Source organism: Canis lupus, chromosome 9 (genome assembly GCF_048164855.1).
Source record: "Canis lupus baileyi chromosome 9, mCanLup2.hap1, whole genome shotgun sequence".
Classification (NCBI taxonomy): Eukaryota; Metazoa; Chordata; class Mammalia; order Carnivora; family Canidae; genus Canis; species Canis lupus.
The window spans coordinates 32,145,817-32,163,158 of record NC_132846.1 but is presented as its reverse complement, the minus strand read 5'-3'; the positions used below and the strand labels follow the sequence as shown (position 1 = coordinate 32,163,158).

General features: G+C 45.3%; 1 protein-coding gene across 6 annotated transcripts in view; it reads right to left on the bottom strand.

Moving 5' to 3' along the window:
- SAMD4A (sterile alpha motif domain containing 4A) overlaps positions 1-17,342 on the bottom strand; it is a 216,720-nt gene that overhangs the window by 39,254 nt on the left and 160,124 nt on the right. For 4 of the 6 annotated variants that reach the window (XM_072838635.1, XM_072838639.1, XM_072838638.1 and 1 more), the window contains 3 exons: positions 14,606-14,869; positions 3,103-3,212; positions 828-914 (listed from right to left, as the gene is read on the bottom strand). In XM_072838635.1, coding sequence (XP_072694736.1) covers positions 828-914; positions 3,103-3,212; positions 14,606-14,869 — 461 coding nt within the window. The remainder of the gene's footprint in view (positions 1-827; positions 915-3,102; positions 3,213-14,605; positions 14,870-17,342) is intronic. The other 2 variants (XM_072838636.1, XM_072838637.1) reach the window with 1 other exon arrangement.

Below are 17,342 nucleotides of genomic sequence, written 5' to 3'. Positions count from 1 at the left end.
TATAAAGTTATACATGCATATTCTATAAGTATGTATTACTCTAGATTTTATGCACTATGCACTAAGTAATATGCATTATTACTTTAATGCACTATGCATTAAACGTAGCTGTATGTCCTATATAAAATTATAGATACACTTTTATAAATAAGTTAAAAAAAAACCCTCTCATTGCATTAAAATGTTTACATGCTCACAGAACTTATATAACCTCTATCTAGCTCAATACTTTGTTCCCTTACAAAGGCACCCCCAGCCCCTGTGATTGCTAGAGGACGTGTCACAGCTCAGACTCTAAAGGCAGTGCACGCCAACAGAACTTCCCGCCCGCCCATCTCAACCCTCCCCGCTACAGCAGCGCTTCCATAAGAATCCCACCCTGGGGAAGAGGCAGCACTGGGACAAGGCCTGCTCTCCTTTGCACCTTAGATGACGTCATAAAGTCACCAGGTCCTAAAAATGATATCATAATGGGGATTATGTCTGGATGCAAAGATAGGAAGAGGAACTGTTCGGGCAGCCAAGAGAAAGGGACAGTAGCAACTGTGAAGTGTTCCTCAGCCAAATGGTTTTGATTCCCTCTGCTGAAGTGAGTCCACTGGGATGGCTAGGCATAGGCTGCCGGGACCCAAGAAATACATTTCAGTGGTCAGGTTACACAGAAGTGTGGATAACCAGGGAACTTTACTTCAAAATCATTTCATTTTTTTTCTGCCTTTGATAAGGAAACAAGGTGAAACACTCTATCAGGCCCACTGATGACATCTTCAGGCAAGATGTCCTCCATCAAGGCGACAGGGACCAGCCTTCACCTGGTGATAACTCACCCTTTCCAAAGACTTCAGGAGATTTTGTCTTTCTTTGAGCTTCTGAATACTGATGACAATTTTGTGTCTTGCACCTTTGGTAACATTCTGTAATTAAATAAAAGTTACATTTAAAAACATATTTTTAAGAATCCGTTTAGAGTTTCCTGAAGGCTTTTCTGTACTCTACTGTTCTCTTGGTTCTGACGTTGGTGGACTAGCAAATACCCACTTGTCTCTCTCTTCAGTCCCCACTATCATTAACCTCTCCTTACTACATGTTCTAACTACATCTGACCATACAATTTGTCTGTGTCCTTTGGCTGTGACCTTTAGGAGAGAAAAGAGGGAGAAAGTGAGCTAGAAGGCCAATTACCCACCCAGCACAAAATTTCTTCACAGTCTTAAAAGATCATTTTAAAGTCATACACTCCTCTTCTCCATATTTTGTCATTTCAGTCCCTCCCAGGTTGCTTGAAGGTTCCAACCCCATACAGGGCTTCCTTGTCTTCTTAAACCTTTCCTAGGTTTTCCCATCTCGAGGACATGGGAAGGAAGTCTTGTATGGTTCTCTCCAGATGCCATACAACACAGGGCAATTTTGGGCAGTTTGCAGGTCATCTTGGGTCTCCATAAGGAAACCCAGAATAGAAAAGAAGATAAAACTCTACTTCAGTCATCACTTCAGCTAAATGATGAGGATTCCCAGTTTGTCTTAATTGTGCAATGGTGAGCCTCAAGATTTAGTTCAATGCTTGCTGACCACCGCTACTGCAAAGTTCCAAAGAGAAGGCCCTTTCTTAAATCAGGTCTCTAAGACAAACTTTGGTGACTTCTTATAGCTCCTCATAGAATTTCTCTTAAAGAAGGAAAAGATGGGAACATCAGAGACATCTCCCTCAGAGATACTAACACTCAAGTGACAACTGAACTCACTTTCTAAGATAAAGTGCTGGGGGCAGATTTCTGGTTAGCTCTGACTTTGGGTTCAAGTGAATTAAATTACTCTGAAAAGTTTGTGCTGGCCTCTGGCTTTGCCCTCTCTGTCAATTATTTCTTGTTTTTTCTCAAGTCAAATAACTGAGGACTTAGATTTTTTTTTTTCTTAAACTCTGACCCAAACACAAAAAAATGCCCTTAGAAGTACTTCTCATCAATCCCTGGGATCTCAAGGCTCAGTTGAGATCCAAAAAGCGGTGGGAGAAGTGTTAGGAGGTTGAAATTAGCGCTTTTCATTCTCTGAGAATGTGCAGTGACTTTGGGCTTTGTGTTGCATCTCAATACTGGTATTCAGCCGGGCCTGCAGAGGTTAACTGAGGGTACTGAAGATGCAATGAGAAACCAGCATCTGCTGGGAGGTATGCCCCAAGTGGTACAACCTCCTCTTCCTGCAAGGGAAATCCTACTAGCCTGCTCAGACGTTAATGCTTTTAAATCATTGCTCAAAGGAAACTGAGGTCAATATGAAACATGCCAATGGCATTTTAAACAAGGGAAAAAAAGACATCGGTCAGATCTATTTACTCGAGCACAGCATGGTAGGAAACATGCTTAGCTTGGGGGTGGAGGGGGTCTGTTGACTGGCCTAGCCTTTGGCATCCACACTTGGGGAAAGATGCCCAAGAAAGGAGGAGGAACTCTGCTCTTTTACAGCACACAGAAGGGAAATGAAACCTGAGACCTGGGGTAATCCCATTCTCTATGACAGTCCCATGTTACGCAAGATAGTTAGAAGAAAAAAGTATTTTGTACAACTTACTCTAATCTCCACTAAGTTCAATCTGAACATGTCTTTGGAAAAGTCTTGGGGAAAGTCTGAGGCATGACCCGGTGCATCTACTCACTAACTACTACAAGTTAGCTGATTTGTAACCAGACTGGACAACAGACAAACCAATCTGTCATTGTCCAAACAAGCCCTCATCGGACAGATGGAGGGAGGGGGCGGGAAAGCAAAAGCAGGGACACAGACTCTCTGAGGCCTTGGTCAAGTGTTACTTCCAGGCCATTCCACCTTACGCTTAGAGTGTGCACCTAGGCATCACCTTTTCTGTAATATTCACTGAATCCTATTTGCCTTGCAGTGATCTGCTGGTCGCCTGCCTCCTAATGGACACTGAGGACAAGAACCCAGCCTTACTCACCAGTAATGCTGGCCAACACATGGCAGTTCCTAGGACAAGGCAAGCTACTGGGTGGGTAGAGGTAGGGGTCCAAACAAGGTCTGTCTTGGGCTGGAACTTCAGGTTCCACCTGGGGCTCTCTTCTCACAGAAGGGTCACCTGCAACAACATACCTGAGCCTCCAGCTGGCACTCAGTGAGAGCCATCATCTCCTCATAGGTCATCTGGGAGAAAAGCGCAGCGTACTTGTGCAGGCGGAGGCTTTTTAACCAGGCTGGAACATCTGTGGTGCAAGATGTGCAAGAGATGGGGAGAGAAATTGAAAGGGAACAAGAAGAGATGACAAAAGATGTGGGAATAGAGAAAAGAAAGGAGGGTGATGGTCAGAGGGGAAAAAAGAAAAAAAAAAAACCCTTTATGTTACTCCTTGTTCACTTCCATTTTGGCAGCAAATTATGGACTTCAATTCTTGGCCTAGCTCTGACATTCCCACTGTCAGGCTCCCTTATTCTACTTTAGACTAGGGGTTGCTAACTTGGGGTCCACGGGATTCCGGGCATATAGGAATTCCCTAAAATGATATCCCAATTTGTGAATATATGGGTAGTTTTCTGGACGGAAGTCATTCATAGCTTTCATAAGATTCTCAAAGGGGTTCATGACCAAAAACATGGCAAGGAACCATTGCTTTGGCCAGACTACTTCATTATCGATTTGGAAAGAACAGACTTAAGTTAAAACTACATATGATGAGTCCACCTCCAAGAAAATTTCTTTCTAGCTTCAGTGTAGTTCTCCACATGCTGTTTCTGCCACTTCCACAGTAATAGGTCACCCAGGCAACTGTACTACTCTATGGGTAGAGTTGCTGTCATTCTTAGCCTGATCTTTCTCTTGCCTTCCTATGCCCCAGAGGAATAAGGGCATCCTAGACTCCAAAACTATCACTCTAGTATGTATATATAAAGTGTGTGTGTGTGTGTGTATGTGTGTGTGTCCCTGATGACCAAATGTCCAAGCTATGGAATGTGTCTGGATGTGTCTCAGACCTTTTCCTTGAATATCGACCAAAAACATACCAGGACTGGAAAGGCCCAATGATTGGCTAGATCATAGACTAATATAAATTCCAGAGCATATCTGAAATAAACCCAAATACTAGATTCTAGAGTTGGGAAAATTAAATAGTCACCGTATCAAAATCCATGAGAATTATCACCTTCCTAAGTTCAGCCAAAACAAAGCACTTGCCCATGCTCCTTTAATTCAGAGTTTTTCAGCTGATAGGATCTTTGAGAATCCTCTAGAATTACTTTCCCCCCATCCTTAGCTCATTTTACAGATGGCAAAGTTAAGTCATTGTCTAGGTTAGGAGCAAGTATGTGGTGAAATAAGGACTAGAACCAGGCCTCCCAATTCCTGGCTTTTTCCTGCATTGTATCAACTTCTTGTGAGATGAGTTCAAAGAGCTCATCAATGGTAGGGCTGGATAAACAATGACTGCAAAGTGCTTTGAGATGTTGAAGCACTGGGTAAATGTTATTCATGTTTCCTATATTGCAGCAAGTGCTTTATTCTGAGGCACTGACAAACACTTCAGAGTAAGTGGGAAATTTCCAATTTCTAATTTTTAAAGTAGTTAATTGGGCTTGGTTAAAGAAACCTGGCCTATCCTGAAATCAGGCCCTGTCTCCCCAGGAAATGAAACCTAGGCTTATGAAGAGTAGGCATGGGATGATCTCCTGAAACTCAAAGATTACAAGGGGGAGAGTGGGCCTATTGAGGTTACCTCTTGATCTGCAGTAATGTGAAGGCTAAAGAAGGGGGATCTCTACAGAAATAGAATTGGATATCCAATGCCACTTGAAGAACAAACTCAGTCATCTCAGGCAAGAAATCACCTGATTCTGTGCTTCGAGGCCCTTCATTCTACCATGACAAGCAGAGTCCCTCTGGGACCATCAGCAACCACAAAGAGACCAGGCTTCCCCAGGCACATAGTACCAACCTCTTGCATTCTCCTTTACACAAATTGTGGTTGCATAGAATCCAGGCCCTGCCAGCTCAGGCTGTGGTGCTTTCCCTCCTGAGACATTCTGGAACCTTTTTACCAGACTTTATTCTCCACCACATTTTTTTGTTGTTGAAACAATGCTAATACTTCTGCAGAGTGAGCAGCAAATAACTACAGCTCCGGCTTTGGGGCCAATGACTTGTCAACACTTTGGCACCAGGTTTCACGTTGGCTACTTACATCTTTGAAAAGCCTCAGGCTGCTGCTCAGAAAACTCAGTGATCGTGATTCAGAAAAGTCTAGGTAACCCCATGGCACACTTGGGCACAATATGCCACAGAGACTGTGGAGTATCTCATGGGCCATATTTTCACCGGCTGCCCTACAGTTTAATCATGCAAAATCCACTAATGATAAAACAGAATTGTTAGCTACTAAATCCTGTTATAAACTGGGTATTTTATAAGCCAAGAGGACAATATGGTGTTTTAAGAGTTGAGGGGAGAGTGGGGTGCAAATCTTGGCTCAGCAAGACGAGTACTCCAATCAGTACTAGTTCTTTTCTAGAAAAGGTTTGGACAACTAGAATTCCTGTTGGAGGGATGGAAGAGCCTGCCTCACCCATTTGGTGAAAATGCGGCCCCACTGGTAGTTGCTTTCCTACACAGCAAAGGCTCCTACACAGCTTCACAACATGGCAAGTTAGGCCTTCCCGAGAAGTTATTTCTGGATATGTTCCTGGGCAATGTAAGCTCCTCTTGGCCACATGCTCCTTGAGGCAGGCACATGTTGACTCTGCTTGCATAGCAGGTATCTCAGTGCCTAGCTGGGTGCTGTGTGCTTAAAGAGCTCTACTTCCTGAAACATGAACTAAATGAACAAAGAAGAGGAAATCCCAGTTCTTAAGAACATAGCCTACTAATCTTTCACCCCCTGGTTAGAGACAAGGCACCTTTTTCTGCCAGGGATTAAAAGAGAACACCATTAAAAGGGCAACAAACCAGAGAAGTGAGCGCCTGCACCATTTTGACTCCTCCCAAGCCAGGAATTCCAATGACTTGGATGCTAGATTCTGTTAAGATGTTACCCAGAAACAAAGTCTAACCAAAAGTTTAGATTCTTTCCCCTGGTCCAGGTGCCACAGGGGAGGGTGCAAAGCTAAGAACCACCTCACATAACCTCAGATATTGTTTTTTCATTTTGCAAAAGCTGTAGCCAGCTGTGGTTGAAAGACACAGACAAGCAGGAGTGTTTCTTATAGGAGCTGATACATGATTGACATCATGAATGTCTCCTGGGCTCTCACCTCCAGCTGGCACACAGCCATTTAGCCTCAACTGGGCTGCTTCTGATGGACTTGCCAATGGAGGTCCTAGACTAGAAAGTCACTCTCTTATGCAGTGTGAGAAAGATTAAGATGCCTTTGCTATTTGCCAGGTTGACTTCCTTGCCAAATGTGGGCATCCTGATATTTGTCTGTTCAATACTTATTGAACGTTTACTATGGGGACCAGGCCCATCCCTGCTATCAAGGAACTTCTAATCCAGAGAGAATGGCTGATTCGCACAATACATTTGTAGTAGTTGCAGGACAAGTGCTTGGTCAACTCAAAGTTCTAGGCAGACACAGAACAATGAGATTTTGCTTTCCCTTGAGGAGTGAGGGAGCTTCACAGTAGCAGACCACTGAGGAAGCCATTTCTGGAAGTAGGAACAGCATATTAGCAAAGCAATAGTAGAGTCAAGAGAGCATTTGAGGCTAAGCAAACACTTGGGTGAATGATAGACATTGGCTAGTAACAAGGTGGGGCACATAGGCAGGGGTCTGATGACTGAGATCTGTAATGCTGAAACAAGGACGGTAGACCTCCTCTTTGGGTGATGAGGAGCTGTTGAAATCTGAGCAGCAGAGGCACAATCAAAGGAGTATGTTAGAAAGATGATGGCTGTCAGTGTATAAAGGCTGGATTGGAGGATGTGGGAGTGGAGGCCAGGAGAATGAACTGAAGCCCTTGGAGATGGCTTGGAAGGGCAGTGGCGAGGAGAAGGATATAAATGGATAGTACTTCAAGATCAAGATCAAGGAAGAATAGAGGGTAAGAGTGACACTAGTAGTTCTTCTGATTCAAGCTTGGCAAGACAAAATGTATAGGGGAGCAGCAGTTTTGGGATGACAAGAGATGGTGAGCTCCACTTCATGTCAGCTGAGTATCACTACCTTTGAGCCATCGAGGTGGACAAGTTAACTGGACAAGATCCCTGAAGAGAGGTCTGAGCGGGAGAACCGGTCAGCAGCACACAGGAGTGGCTTAGATCACTGAGGGAAAGAGCATGGAGTGAGAACAGGGGGGAGCCAAGAAAGAGCCTTGGCAGCATGAGGCGTTTAGAGGAAGGGGTGGGGAAAGAAGCCCATGAAGAAAACTGGGAGGAGAGAGCCAAAGGGTTTTAAGTTTCTGGAAGAAAGCACCACCACCATGTGCAGATGGGGGGAGGTCCCTAGGCAGTGTCCATCCTTCATAAAGCTCCTTCTAGATCTTGCTGCAGTCCAGAGTGGCCATCTTCACATGGCCTTTTTTGAGAATAGTGCTACACTCATCTTTTATATGCTCTGTGTTTACCTGCTAGTCATTACCAATGGGATCAATTCCCACTTATATTGATTTCTATTTCCCTTTTAGAGTTTTTGAACAAACCAGTCACAGAGAGGCTTTGTGGTGCATACAACAGCTCACATATAAGTTGGGCTCCAATTAGAACTCAAGCTACTTTTCTAAGTACTTGTTGCTGGAATGGCTACAAGTACATTCAATAGGCCTTGGAGCACATGCCTCACAAACAAAGAGCCTCCACAAGACTGAAATATAGACCAATGCTGCAGAAGGGCCCAATATGGGAAGCATTGTAAGGGCAGGGAGTAAGGTGAGAAAGAAATGTGAGCAGCCCCGGTTTCCACAAGAAGCTTCACCTGTGGTGGTCCTGGTACCTACCTGCAGACAGAAGAGCAACTTCCATTCACCACAGAGACCCCGGCTAATCTCAGACAACTCTCCCTCTCTCCCCAAGATACAACTGTCTCCTTGGTCTTCAAGGAAGAGAAGAGGAAACCAAGTGAGGGGTAGAAAGAGACTAACCCTTTCAGTGTTGAAGTGAGAGAGAAAAGATTCCTTTCAAAAAGGAAGCAGAAGGGGATCCCTGGGTTGCTCAGCGGTTGAGCGTCTGCCTTTGGCGTGGGGTGTGATCCTGGAGTCCTGGGATCAAGTCCCACGTCGGGCTCCCTGCATGGAGCCTGCTTCTCCCTCTGCCTGTGTCTTTCCCTCTCTCTCTGTGTGTCTCTCATGAATAAATAAATAAAATCTTAAAAAAAAAAAAAAAAAAAAGGAAGCAGAAGTCTAGGGATAGTGTCAATATTACTGAAGCCTGTTGATTTCTGGCCAGAGCAGAACAAGCTGCCCAATGCTGCTCCAGCCTCTGAGCAAGAGAAAGACGCACCTTGGTCTTGGGTTCCTGTGAACTAGAGTGCACTCCTCAGTCCTGGGAAGTGTCCATGGTGGTCTCCACAAGGGGTTCCCCCACTGATGGGGAGCATGTGTGGGTCTCAGAAGGAACAGTTGAGGAGAACACACATTTGGATGGTTTGAGTACAAACACAGGGACTACGTTGCTCAAAGTTCCCATCAGCTATGACACTCCTAAGTGGTGTTCTACATGCAGCTTGCTTTGCGTCACTGAATCACGCTGAGTTCCACATGGAAAGCTTCCCTCTGCATGCCTGCACAGTTTTTCCAGCACTGTAGCTAAAGACACATGCTTGCTAAGGAATGGCAGTTAGACTCCTGACCTTTAGGTTTGGGGGGAGTCCTGGAAACTTGTTTTTCAAAGACAATGGGCCTCCGGCCTACCTGAGAAGAGGGGGCACCATCTGAGCCCATGAAGACCTACCCATGTAGGTTTTATGCTGGCATTTGGGAATAAAGAAAGTATAGTGAATTTACTAAGTCCTGGCCTTTAATTTAGATGAATTCAAGACAGTACCTAGAAAGTCAACATTCAGAAAATGGTGGCTTGTCTCCATGACAGCCGTGCTGAGAAGTGTCCCAGCCACAGTCCGACTCCATCACTCACACCCTCATGACCCTCAGAAATGCTGGATTGATGACCTTTCTCATAAAGGTTTCTCATGGGCTTCTTCGTCTGAAAAAGTTTCACACTCCTCAGTAATTTTTCTAATTGCATTCTAAGACAGGCAGCAGTTCCAAGGTTTATATTGCAAAAACAACTCAAAACTCCAAAGTGGCTACTTCAGAATGGGCAATTGTATTTCCTTTACTGTGGAGGGGAAAAAGGCAACCAAGCCTATTTTTTTCCATCCCTGGTCCCCTCTACTCCCAGTTGTTATGTTTCTATCAAGGTTACTAGAGCCACAGATTACTTTTTAACCTGTATGATGTCTATATACAAACAATGTAACAGTTTCAATTACTTCCATGTTTTTTTTCTTTTTTTTTTTTACTTCCATGTTTTGTGCTAACATAATGCCATACATCATAAGCCAACCTAGTTAATGTTAACCCATAATGAAGCTCGTATCAAGAGAAACAGATCCCGACCTCTACCCCTCTCACACTGACAACTGCAACAAGAAAGTCATGGAGCTTCTTACTCTTAGGAGCCCAAATCTATGGGCCTTACTAGCCAGAAATCTGGAAGGGATGCCCCCGCAGGAGTTTCCCCACAGGTAGGCAGAATGGTAACCTGTGCAGGTGGGGAGGGGAGCCAGGGCGTAGGGAGGCTGGGCCAGGGGCGAACCTGGTGCACTGCGGTGTTGGTGCAGATCTACTGGAGTGTTCTACGGGTTCCCAGACTCACCATGCCCCACACTGGCCCCAGATCTGTTTCTTCTCCTATATGTGGCTAGAGATGACACCAGGGGCTATTCAGCTGTCCCCAGCAGAAACCTGGGCATCATCCTAAATTCCTCCCGCTCCTGCACTGTCTACATTCAGCTAGGGCACACTCAATCCTGGGCTCGCTCAATTCTAGCTCAGCAATACCACATTCACCAAGATCATGCCCATTTCAATCCATTCTTGCTGCTGCTTGCCTTGGGCCCACCTCATTATCCTCCTCAGTTACTAAACAGCCCGCACTTCTCAGCTGGCTTCCCAATCCAGAATCCCCTGCCCCTCCTGCCCTTCTACATGCCCCCCTGCCCCCAACACTTTCGCTAAGGTCTGATTTCTAATGAGCAAATGTAAGCGGGTCATTCTGCTGCTAAATGCCCTCAACAGCTTCTATCAACATCAAATCTTTCACAAACCCTAGCATCTGGCTTTTCCCTCTGCAGACTCCTTTCCTTTGTGCTTTTGACAGTCAAGCTCTCATATGTACTCGGTCAATCTGTCTCATCATCATCCTTTCACGCATCCTTTCTTCTCTGCACAGAATGCCCTTCCCTCACTTTATATATTTGGCTAACTTGTAATCATGCTCGAGAACTCAGCACCAGGCCTCTCCTCCTCAGGAACTTTCCTTGACTTCTCTCCACTTTGCATTAGGGCCCTCCTTGATGCCTACCCTGACCCAGGGAAAGACTCCAAAGACAAGACATTTTCACAGCTATGCACCTGCCTCAGTTACCTGTTTGTTGCTCTTATGATGGTGACTCCCTTGAGGCAGGTACAATCTCCTTCTTCTCTGTCTCCCCAGTCACTAGTCCAAAGCCTCTTTCGGCAGGTGCTTAAAAGCCAACTGACTTGATAAGGACTAAAGTAAAACCTACTAACCAGTCTTTGTTCCCTTCTCCCTGCTCCCATAGAACACAGCCACACCACTTGTCACAGCCCTGGCCTTTTGAGAAGTCTTTGGGTGTTGTGCCTATATTATTTCTGAGAACATGATGCTAATAATATGAAGGGAAGATATGCTTCCTCCACCAATGGACTTCTGCTATCCTACATTTTCTCTTCCTTCCAGGAAATTATGGGAATGTCTTTTTTTTTTCCTCTTCTTGGCCACTTGCAAGAGAGAAAAGGTATGGAAGTGCATAAATGCAATACCAAGGGAAAGGAGGTTATTATAATTGAGGACCAACCTGGGAACCATGAACATTTCCCCCAGGATAAGTCACAGTGACATTTTTGCAAACAACGAGGACAACTGAATTTAGGAACCACAATCAGCATGCCTGGTCCAAAGATGTATAACCAGTAGCTTCCACAGGGCATGTTGGGGGGGGGGGCGGGGATCTCATATTCCTGTTGTTTCCCACTTCTGTTCATTAATTTCTAGTTGAGTAGCTGATCCCATTCTTGCTTTAGCCTGAGATTAATCTGAGATCCCTACCCTGAGGGCCATCCAATCTGTGCTTTGGAGCTGACGTACATCTTCAGGATGGGTATTTACTATAAAAGGAAAACAAAGCAAAGCAGGCAGATGATGTTAATCCTCTGAGAGCACCAGTTGGTCTACTCGGGAGAGAACTTTGTGACCATCCCTGGCCGGGTGTGCTGACACTAAGACAAAAAGAGGGTAAGATCGATGTTGGTGAAAAATTTAAGAAGGAGAATGCGGGGCTGTGAGCTTTATTTCATGCTCTTGACCCAAGAGGCACATTCCTAAGGGACAATTCGTAGCCAAACCTGGCTAGCTTGTCCAGATGAAAAGGAAGGAATAGATGTACACAGTGTTTCAGCGAGGTATGCACAGCTGTTGGCAGGAAAGATGAATTCACACTAAATTAAGCTCAATTATGGTGACTTTTTAGTCTTTCCCCAAGGTGCAGGGAGAGGGCTGACACGCATCCTCTGGAGATTTGGAACTCCTCCAAATTCAACTACAGATTCCTTGTTGTTTTTGTAAACTAGGAGTTTAAAAAAAACTTTAGAAAAAGAGCGCTAATTCACTGATGGCATCATGAAGTGGACCAGAAAGTAGCCTACAAGGGCTGATACTCCTACCCAAGCACCTCGTCACATGAAAGAAAGAGATGTGGACCCGAGTGAAAGAGTGGGCTCTTTTTAGAAGCACTTCATTTGATTTCCTATTTCATTTCTCAGAAAGTATGAATTAATTGGGAAAATTAAACCAGTGTCTGCTCTTGGACCTGGGAATCAAATGAGAAACTCGGGCTGGGTGTGGTGAGGGCTGCTTCTTGGGTGCTGGCCTGGGAGGCCACCCTGCCTAGTCTTTGCTGATAGAGTTGAGCAGTGGCCTTCTCAAGAAGACCTCTCCAGGCACGGCTAGGGGGTGGTATTTGGCCCTCGACATTCTGGGATGCCCATGTTTTTGGCTGCAGATGTTTCTACAGCTTGACCTATTAGCTGAACTGCAAATATACTTTCCCGACAAACAGAATCCTTCATTGTTTCTCATGCCTTCTTTCAAATATGCTTTGTCCTTTAATTTGCTAAGGACTTTATATTTTGAACCCTAAATCCAATTCTTTGGGAGCAGGGCAGTTGGATGGGTCACCAGAAGGTGGGTGTATATAGGAAAGAGTCCTGTTTTGTCCAGTCACCAAAGAGCCTGCTTTCTGACCATACTCCTTGGGTCTATGAAGAAAATCTTGGATATAAGAGCTTGTCTGCATCACTTTCTAATTGAAGAATCTCTGAGGAGACAATTCTTATCAATTCTGAAGAAAAGAATAGAAGAAGCTTATATATGGGATATTCCCTGAACCTGGAATATTTTGGCTTTTATTCTACAACAGCAATAAGAAATTTATTCAATTTTTCCATCATTTGTTCCACTTTAAAAAACATGCTCTCATTATTCTCTTCTCACCTCAAAATGACAGCACATAATGAGCACATGTTTACCTACTTTGGGAGGATGTTGAAGGTATACATTAAAGCTGAAAGAAAGAATGAAGGAACAAATGGAAGGAAAGAAGAAAGGATGAAAGAAAAGAAAGTAAAAGGAAGAAAAGAAAGCAAACCTCTTATAACCAGACAGGACCAGCATTCCTGGAAAAGGCCTTCCCTCAGGACCCACCTTGCCCTTTGAACACAAAAGCCAAGGCCTCCTTCCCACAGTTACCAATTAGAACCACATATACGCTTTCTTGGAAACATGCTGCCCAGACACTCCACTTGGCCTGGGAAGAAGTCGGTCCAGAGCAATGGCTGTCCCTGTCTCCCTTGGTCCCTCAGGTACTTGAGTGCCCCAGTGACAGATGCCCTGCAGGCTTACCTAAAGCATGGCTGAGGCTCATCTGCTACCCATCACCTGGGGCTGCTTGAGCACATAATCATGTAGCATGAACTCAGAAATGAGTTTTGCTAGGTCTCCAAAATTATGACACATTTCCTCGAAAACTGTGAAAGAGAAAGAGGACACATATCCCCTCCATGCCAAAATGAGCCATTGTTTGTGCTGTCTGTTAAACACCTTTAAAGACCCACTTGTATCAGCAGAAGAAAGCATCAAGACACATCCCACTCATTCTGGGCACTCACCATGGGATGGGGGTGGCATGGGGAGCATACGGGCCTGCCGCCGCCGAGGGAGAGGAATATTCAAGGAATGCACCAGGGAAGCTACTTCCTGACAGCCTTGTTCCCCTAACGGATAGGCTCCATGTGTCAGCCTGGTACTCTCTCACAACTGGCACCTGGATGGTCATGGGCATCTTTCTGTGCCATGCTGCCATGGCGGGGAGGGGACTTGGGATACAGCCTCCTATGTCAACACTGATCTTTCTTGAGGGAAAGATAGAAACAGCAAAAACCTTGGGACTATGGATGCCAGCAAAGAGGGTGCTCTCAGAGCCCCCTCAGTACTGTACACTCAGAAGCATGGCTAATTAGTGTTTCTCCATCTAAAATTGTTATCACTGTATCTCTGATGAGCATCCTTCCCTGTGGACTTCCCAGACTTTGAACAACTTGGTATCTAAAAATACAAAATGCACATATCCTCTTTGAACCTATCACGGGTAATTTGGAAATCTCTGTCTCCCGATGAATATCTTAAGAGGAGGATAGATTTACAGGGCAATGTACATTTATTTATGCTGCACAAGAAGGCCTTTATCACCTGTATGCAAATCTGCTATCAGACTTAAAACACTGTCAGAGATTCTCAGTGGTATTTTTGTCCATATCCCTTAAAGAGATGCAGAGGAAAGGGTTTAAAAATTTCTTTGGATATCAAAGAAAAGGGGGGGGGGGAGAGAAAGGAAGCACTACTACAATTCTGCATCAAGAGAGACTTAAAAGAAAGATCCTGTGGTTTGTTTTGCTAAATTATTGACGGTTCCCTGGCCACAGCCAACGAGGTAGAAGGCTGGAGTAGCTCAGCGCCTTTACAAACGGGCAGGCTGAGCAATGTACGTGCACAGTAGATCCTATCACTGTTAGCTGTGACTCATTTAATTGCCTGCAAGTCACCGCATTTAAAAAAAAAAAAAAAAGAGTCTTGACCTCTCTTGCTCTGGTTCCTGCTTCCGAGGTTTTGGCACGAAGCCCTGGGAGGGGAATTAGAGCCCTTTCCACCATGGTCAACCCTGGAGCTCTGCAAAGGAGGGGTCAAATGCACAAGCCTGTGGGAGAAGGGGCTGGGCTCCATTCTTGCTGACTTCCTATCTCTCTTTTTACCCCTTCTGACTCCAAATAAAGGGACAGACTCTGTTCCCAGTGGTTTCTTGTTCAGTCACTCACCTTTCATACCACTACCTTCTTCTTGGAATGTGTTACGAGCAGTGTTCTGATCTTCTAAGTGTTCACTCCCACCACTTCCTGAAGAGGCTACACTGCTTTGTGGAGACAGGGGGGCATGATCGGATGGGAGGCACTGGGGTCCTCTAGCTCGTAAGTCCTCATGAGACATCCATCCATGTCCTAGAGGCTGGTTTGGCACATTCATGGGTGGGGTAAGGGACACAGATCGTTTCAAAGGGCTGTGGTGTGCCTGGCCTGAGAGAACTGGAAAAAAAAAATAAAATGAAATAGGTTATTCCCCCCCCTTTAGCCTGGGCCACAGAGAACCCACAATACCTTTTGACCCTGAGAGGTGACGCTAACTATCTGATGACTCTATCAGTGGTCCCCACAGGCTGAATATAGGCCTGGCAGGGCCCTCCCCTGCAGGGGGTTAAAAAAGATGCTGTGTGGTCCTCTTGGTGGGTTGGGTTTCCCCAAGGAGGCTATACCTACAGTGCCCATGCATCTGGCCTTAGCCTTTGTGGGTCAGGATCTGGTTTCCGTTCTAACTCTAGAAATCAAGATTTGTGGCAGTAGGACTATAAATCAGGTGAGACTTGACAGCCTGGCAAAGTGGCCATCTGCCAAGAGTGAAAAGAACAAGTGCTGGACATTTTTTTTTTTTTGGAAACACACAAAACCCGACATTACCCATGTCACAGGGTGGACTCCTTGAAGGGCGTGCAGGCTGGTCACCGTTTGGGATGTTTGCTGGGCTCAACTACATGGTGGACTAGTCCTTCCAACCAGGAGGCAGGGGAGCTATCACCTCTGAAGGGGTGCAGGCTCCGCGAGGGCCGGAGTCCGAACACAGACCTCAGGGTCTGTACAGGACACGGGCAGCTGTGTGTGAAAGGGCCGATTCTTTCCCTCGGCTTCACAGGTTAATGCCAGACTTCAGACTGAAAACACCTCCAGGTAACAAGGCTTTCATTCAGAAGCCAGTGGGGTGCTCTCAGTGAGCTGAGAATGGTTTTTACCAGCACGCTCAGCTCTTCCGTACAGTGGGCAACATCTGCGTGGCCCCCATGTTAAATTTCTTTTCCAGAAAACTAGGAAAAAGCAACAAAACTCCCATAACTAGCCAAATTAAATTGAGGTCATTTGAGGGAGGGATTTAACCAAAATCAACGCCGGGGGAGCCGACGTTACCCTTGGTCGGTTTTTCTGGGCGTGTAAAGTGACAACTTTACAAAATAAGTCTATTCATAACATTCTCTCAGCGCTGCCTCCTGACAGGTCTGGTTTATTTTGACTGCGGCCGCGCTAACATGGAAGTGAGCCACATGCATTTTTAAACATTTTTCAGGGAAGCCATTAAGTTCCATCTCAGGCTGTATCCCCTACAGTGAGGTATTTGCTCTCCCAGGTCCAGACAAGCACTTCTTTGCTGGTGTTAATCTATGTTTTTTATTAAGCAGACCTGACACCCCAGTGTAAGAAGTTCTGCTCTGTGTAGACTGTATCTCCGGTGGGGCAGCACCCACCCCACCAGGACCTGAGCAGCAGGCTACCTTGCCCCCACTTAAAAGATAAAGACCAGAGCTAAAAGGCTGGGTGTTTCCAGAAACTGTATTTGGGGAAGTGGTGGCGTGGGAAGGTAGCTTGTGGTAGGCTGGCATCGACCAGGCCCTGAGAGCAATGGGGCTCACATCTTTGTTGTCAATGTTCCCATGTGGCTTTATGTGGCCAGAAGGGCAACTTGTGTGGAAGGGGGGACAACCGGAAGGGCTAGGAATTTCTTTATTAACAAAAGAGAGAGGCAGAAAGGGAGCTGCCGAGTTTACCATTTGTAACCTGAGAGATTTCCACCTTAGGTAGATTCTATCAAAGGCAGGGAATTATCACTGAACTTAAACGCAAAGGGAACATTGTTTTAAAATTTTTTGACCCTAAGAGGCTGAAATAGCTTGCCTTTCCACTAAATAGACTAGGGAAGAAACTATTTAAAAAGGCTCCCTGGAAAACGCATTGCTACCTGGTTGGATCAAGATCAGCAAGAGAAAAAGAAAAAAGAAAAAAAAAAAAAAGCAGAAAGAAAAAAATAAATAAAAACGAAGCAGCAGCAAAAATGAAGAGAGAAGCCAATAGGAAGAAAAGCCAAACATCCAGAAAATCCATTTCATGCCTGTCTAAGTATTTATATAAAATTGGGCAGACTTGTTTAGGGCTGCACTGAGTGCTGGGATGGTCCAGCTTAGACATCTTTGCTCTCTGATACCTTGGCAACCATTTCAGGATATCTGGTAGATGCTCTGAATGGTGCCAGCCAGGCGTGCCTCAAGTGGAAATGGGGACTCCTCTTCACAGCCAGGATTAGAGTAAGCCCAAAACCATAAAAGCAGACCTTGCTAAAGAGAGACACACAGCTTTGAACTGGCAGGGCCCTTAGCACCTCGCTTGGTTCGAGGCGACAAGTGAATCTATAATCATGGGTGGTAACACCACGAAGAGGGTCCCCACCTTTGGATGCTGAGAACAATACCCCAAATATGTAGCAGTTGAATTCCATTTTTGAATGGAGTCCATTTGCTTCTTTCCACCTAAAGTCATCTTAAAAGCCACACTACCTCCCCATTGATGGGCATCCTTGGGGAGGCTTGTCGATATCCAAGGAATCCACCAGTTATTGAGAATGGAACAAGACCGTTCCCTAACTTAATGGGACTTCCAGGGATTTATTCCTAGACAACCA